Source organism: Sinocyclocheilus anshuiensis, unplaced genomic scaffold (assembly GCF_001515605.1).
Source record: "Sinocyclocheilus anshuiensis isolate Anshui unplaced genomic scaffold, SAMN03320099.WGS_v1.1 scaffold11840, whole genome shotgun sequence".
NCBI classification, from domain to species: domain Eukaryota; kingdom Metazoa; phylum Chordata; class Actinopteri; order Cypriniformes; family Cyprinidae; genus Sinocyclocheilus; species Sinocyclocheilus anshuiensis.
Window position 1 is genome coordinate 1,627 of NW_015537134.1, and position 5,958 is coordinate 7,584.

General features: G+C 37.8%; 1 protein-coding gene across 1 annotated transcript; it reads left to right on the forward strand.

Moving 5' to 3' along the window:
* Positions 1–303: 303 nt before the first annotated feature.
* LOC107657231 (uncharacterized) lies at positions 304–1,531 on the forward strand (the record flags this gene model as incomplete). Its single annotated transcript, XM_016445259.1, has 3 exons — positions 304–630; positions 1,101–1,418; positions 1,500–1,531. Coding segments are annotated over 3 exons (677 nt in total), but the record flags the coding sequence as incomplete, so codon positions are not given.
* Between the last annotated feature and the right edge of the window lie 4,427 nt (positions 1,532–5,958).

Sequence of the window (5,958 nt, forward strand, 5' to 3'; positions counted from 1 at the left end):
GTATAACTGTTCTCAATTTGTTGTTTAGCTACACAAATATGCCATATATTACATTTATATTATTTCAATTACAGGATGAGTGAGACAGTGCTTGTTTAAGTGTACATACAGACACAAAGGCAAAAGGGGAATGGTAAAAATCACAAAACTAGGTTGAAATCTGTTGTGTGAATTGGTGATGTTTTTATGCTGTTCGTTTGATCTGTAGAAAAACATTTTTACAGCACTTTCCTGCTGTATTTTTGTATATCTTTGTCCCACTTTCCCTAGACATTTATGATTATCTGTTGATTTCTTTTCTAGGTGTGTCTGGTTCAGATGGAGTCTCAGTGTCAGTGACGGAGGGAGATTCAGTCACTCTACACACTAATGTTAGCTTAAACCAACAAGAAAAGATTCATTGGTATTTTAATGACATTCGCATCGCTTACATTAAAGGAGATCTCAGTAATAGCTGTACAGATGTTCAGTGTAATTCAGGTACTGAGAGATTCAGAGACAGACTGAAGCTGGATCATCAGACTGGATCTCTGAACATCACAAACACCAGAACCACAGACTCTGGAGAATATAAACTAGAGATCATCAAAGGCAGTGAGAGTGAAACGATCTTCAGTGTTACTGTCATTGGTGAGTCATTATGTTTAAAAGCAGGTTATTCATGTTTAAATCAATTACACTCTTAAAAATAAAGGTGCTTCACGATGCCACAGAAGAACCTTTTTGTCTAAATGGTTCCATAAAGAACCTTTAACATCTGAAGAACCTTTCTGTTTCACAAAAGGTTCTTTGGGGCGACAAAAGGTTCTTCAGATTATAAAAAGGTAAGAAAGAGATGGTTCTTTAAAGAACCTTTGACTGAATGGTTCGTTGTGGAACCAAAAATGGTTCTTCTGTGTGACATTCAGAGCTGTTTTTCCCTTTACCTGCATCATTCAACAGAACAGAATTACTTCTATATAAACAAAGACATATCCACAATTAACTTGATATTTAGCAATTTGGTTTCTCCTGAATTTCTCTGGAAATTAATATGCATAATTAGTTTGTTACTTTTCACCCCCAAACGATCCTTCAGCAGCTGTTGGTTTGTGTTTCAGGTGTTTCTGCTCCTGAACGAGATGAAATATGTGTGAAGGAGGGAGAATCTGTTACTTTAGCTTCTGGTGTAATGAAAAACCCAAATGATTCGATGAGATGGTATTTTAATGATACTCTCATCGCTGAAATCACTGAAGATCAGTGTAAGATCTGTGCAGATGATCAGTGTGAAAAGAGATTCAGAAACACACTGGAGGTAAATCAGACTGGATCTCTGATCATCACAAACACCAGAACCGCAGACTCTGGACTCTATCAACTACAGATCAACAGCAGCAGATTCAGCATCATTAGGAGCTTCGGTGTCACTGTCACTGGTGAGTATCATTTAGTCATTAGAATTTGAGAAACTGACAGTAAATTTAATGTTTTAATGGCTTTATTGACTTTTTGACCAGTGTCTGAAGTGCGTATCCAAATGCTGCAGTGATGGTGACTTTGGCCAGCAACAGCCTGTGACGTCACTGCAGGTGCGACAGGGTGTATAAAGAGCATTACGCGATAATGCCATTCAGGCGCCCTGTATAACACGTCATCCTCTTCTTTGTCTGAATCGCACATCCATAGAAATAGCAAAACAAAAACAAAAAAATGCATAGAAATAGCATAGAGAGGCAGAGAACCCATTATGGTGTTTGCACAAAAGTGAAAAAAAGTGACATGACATGTGGGCAAGTATGGTGACCCATACTCGGAATTAGTGCTCTGCACTATCTGAAGGCTCCCATCCAAAGTGTGCACACACACAGCAGTGAACACACACCCAGAGCAGTGGGCAGCCATTTATGCTGCGGTGCCCGGGGAGCAGTTGGGGGTTCAGTGCCTTGCTCAAGGGCACCTCAGTCGTGGTATTGAAGGTGGAGGAGAGCGCTGTACATTCACTCCCCCCACCTACAATCCCTGCCGGTACGAGACTCAAACCCACAACCTTTGGGTTACAAGTCTGACTCTCTAAATAAAAGACAGACTGAGAAGGCTCAGTTGATCTAGCAGTTCACTTGAGTTGGTGACTAAAGAGTAAGAAAGGTTTAAGCCCTTTTTAATCTCCATGAGTGCAGTTTCCGCTGAGCCTTGGCTTTAGCAGGTTCCGAGCCGGGGGGCTCCAGCGTTTGCCCCTTTTTCTTTGAGAAGAGGGACAAATGCGAACTGAGCTTCTTAAATATATAGGGTAGGTCATTTCGGAAAGGCTGGCAATAGCAAGCTAGCTTTGAAAGCATAAGATCCCACCCTCCCTGCAAATCACTCTCCAAAGCCACGCCTCCTCCAAAACATATGAACAATGGCAGACGGCGTTGGTGGAAGGTTGAATGCAACACTGTCAGATTACCTCATGTTTCATTCACCGGTGAGAAAACTTTACAGTACAAAGCACGTAATATTACAATAATAACGCCTTCCATTCTCGCTCAGTCTGCGATAGCGTAATGGAACGCGCTGATGACGTATCATGTCTGCGCGACCAGGTATGCAAATGCATACATTGACGGGCAGGTAGAACAGCCTATCGCAGTCCTCGGAACAAGGGATATGATTGGATGAACATTTTATGGTCCTACGATTTTCACAGACAATATAAATATATTTAGACCACTTAACTGGGTGATTGCCATCAGGATGTGAAGAGATTTTCAACAAGCATAACAAAAAACTGTTTTTGAACCAAATCACCTACCCTGCCTAGCCCCCTCAAGAGCTGAACACATGCATGTTCTTCTCCCAAACATATCATGCATAAGTTGTGCGAGTCCCCAAGTGTCAGATATCTCTGGCACACTGGTAATCCTTTACTGTCCTCTAGGGAGCGCAGTGCAAGTTCCCATTCGAAAGGGAATGGACTGTAAAACCTCTTGTGTTTCAGATTCAGGTCCGCCTTCAGGAATACGCGTGACTGTTTTTCGTGGCGCTATCGACTGTTGTGCTTTAATGAGGGAGCTTTACAAAGGGCAAGTATTACAAACAGCTATTATAGAGGAAAATGCTATTATAACAGCTATTATAGAGGAAAATGTTGTCTTTATTGTGCAAAGTTAGTGTTTAATTGTCTGTGTGTGATTATTTTTAAAAGGAGACAAGGTGAAAAATAAGCTCGGGCATCTGTCAAAAGTCCAAGGATGAGGTAAAACACTGTAGCCTACTAGCATTGTGAGATTCTCAGCTATGCTTGATTTCACTGCAGATGTGTGTTTGTATGTGTGTGATGTGGCTTGATACATGTCATTTATTCAGATATTCTGCTCTTATCGTCGAAGTCATGGCCTAATGTTTAGAGAGTCGGACTCGTAACCCAAAGGTTGTGGGTTTGAGTCTCGTACCAGCAGGGATTGTAGGTGGGGGGAGTGAATGTACAGCGCTCTCTCCCACCTTCAATACCACGACTGAGGTGCCCACCGAACCCCCAACTGCTCCCCGGGTGCATAAATGGCTGCCCACTGCTTCGGGCGTGTGTTCATGGTGTGTGTGTGCACTTTGGATGGGTTAAATGCAGAGCACTAATTCCAAGTATGGGTCACCATACTATGTCAGGTCGCTTCATTTTCACTTATGATGAAAAAACAATACATTTGTATTCATCCACTAGTCTTTTCACTGACTGAATGGCGTTTACATCAAAATCATTCAGATGGGTGATAGAGATTTCAGACTGACTCTTAATCACTGGCTGATGACAGGTCTGCTGACTTCCTGTAACTGTAACAACGGTTCATTCCTCTCTCTGTACTCTTTCCCTACAGATGGGAAAAGGTCACGCTATCCGAGAGGATCCCATGGTTCATGGATCTGCAACATTATTCCCACACTTCAGCTTTAGCTGTTGAGCTGTACTAAAGTACTTACTTACTAATCATAAAGCACTTTTTACATGTTGTGCAAATAATAACCTACCTGTTACTAGAAGCACATATAATTTAGGACATTTAGATCAGAACATTACTAATATTACATAGTAACTGCAGCTTATAAACCTGGAATAATATTATGTTTATCATTTAGCATGCTTATTGTAATACGTGCCTTGGTTTATGGTTATGGGTTAGTGAAGTGCTTGTGGAAGTGATGTGCTTTTAGCTGATTCTTGAAGGTTGAGATGTTCTCAGCAGATCAAATAGCGGTTGAGTGTTTCTGGAGTGAAGCTTCTGAAAGAAACTCGTTGTGATGAAACCACTAGGTGACACTTATTCACTGTAAAACTTTCTTTATACATTATTTGTATTCAGTTTAACAATAACCTATTTTAGCATTAAGTGTCTTGATAAATTCATAAAATAAATGCTTTGTGACAATAAGATGGAAACACTCAAATCAGCATTTAACCCTGAATTTACACAGATATAAAAGTGTATAAACCTTTAAGACAAACCTTCCATGAGTTCCCAGGGCATGTCAACATTACTTCGATATTACATTTACAAAATGTATTAAATGGACAAATTCCATGTGAAGAAGATCTGCGCTGCACATATTGTACTGTCAGTTTTTAATTGATTTGTCATGCACACCACATCAGTGTACTGTATTTGCATACTACAATGTGCAAAGTGTATAATAATTCATACACATTGTTTTGCTTCAAAACAAAGTTTGTATGATTGTGATTCAGCGTGGAGCTGGTTTATTTGGTTCATTAGAGCTCATTAGAATTTGAAATCCTTATGGAGAAAATGAATTGGAAAAATACTGTCATAGTTTATGAATCTGGTTGTCACTTTTGCACTTTATTTGCATGTTTGCATTGTAAGTCATTTTTACTGTTGCTTTTAATAACAGAATGTGAAAAAAAATTAAGAGTGCTGTTTTAAATAAACTGTTTGGATGTTATAAATGATCATTATTTAAGCGAACTATTTTTCAGTGAAAAGACTGCTTGGTAAGCATGAACCAGTGGTATTTTAATATCTTTAGTATACGATTATAGTTGTGATGTATATTTTGAATTAAGTTTGATTTTTAATTTGTTTTAATTTTAATTTTAGTTACATTTTTAGTATATATATATATATACATATTGTCTTTTTTTCAGTTTTAGTACTTCATTGTAAACTAAACAAAATCAAAACAACTCAACTAATTGATAAAAATAAGTTTGTTTTCAGTAAACACCTTCAACACATCCATACTGAACTACACACATAGCCTATGGTAAGTTAATTTCACTAATTAAACCACACATTCACATGATCAACGGTCTCTGATGTTGGTTAATGGTCATGTGACATGCAAAACATCAAATATTTAATTTCTGCATTAAATGATTGCAAAAAAAATACAATAATACAATATCGAATATTTTTGTTAATTAAATTAGAAACGTACAAATCTAAACATACTGTGTTCATTATATCACTGTCATTTAGTTTGATCTTAGATGTTTGAAATACGTTATTATTTCTTTTTGTCACTTTATTAGACTCTATTTTTGGTTCACATGTAGCTTATATAGCTTTTCCTCGTGATGCCCAAAAAGCATCATACCTAACGATGTCAAATGTATCTGCAGTTCCTTAAACTCAGCGCTAGATGTCAACAAACCATCACAGATTGCAATATAATATTTAATCTACTCAGATCTGACATCTAAATACAATTTATATAAAATATATAAACCATTAACAAGAGTCTATGATGAGAATAATACGATTAAACAATATGAAACAAATTATAGCCTACTTGTTGATTTTATTGATAATTGTATGTACATTTGTATTTAAATTTAGATCGTATATATTTTTATCTTTACAGACTAAAACTCCAAGATATGTCACAATCTTTGATATCCGTTTTTGTCTCATCCACTTGTCGATCTGACATCATAAACCAGAAGAGCACAGTAGCCACGCCCACCAGAGCAGAGAGGACCAA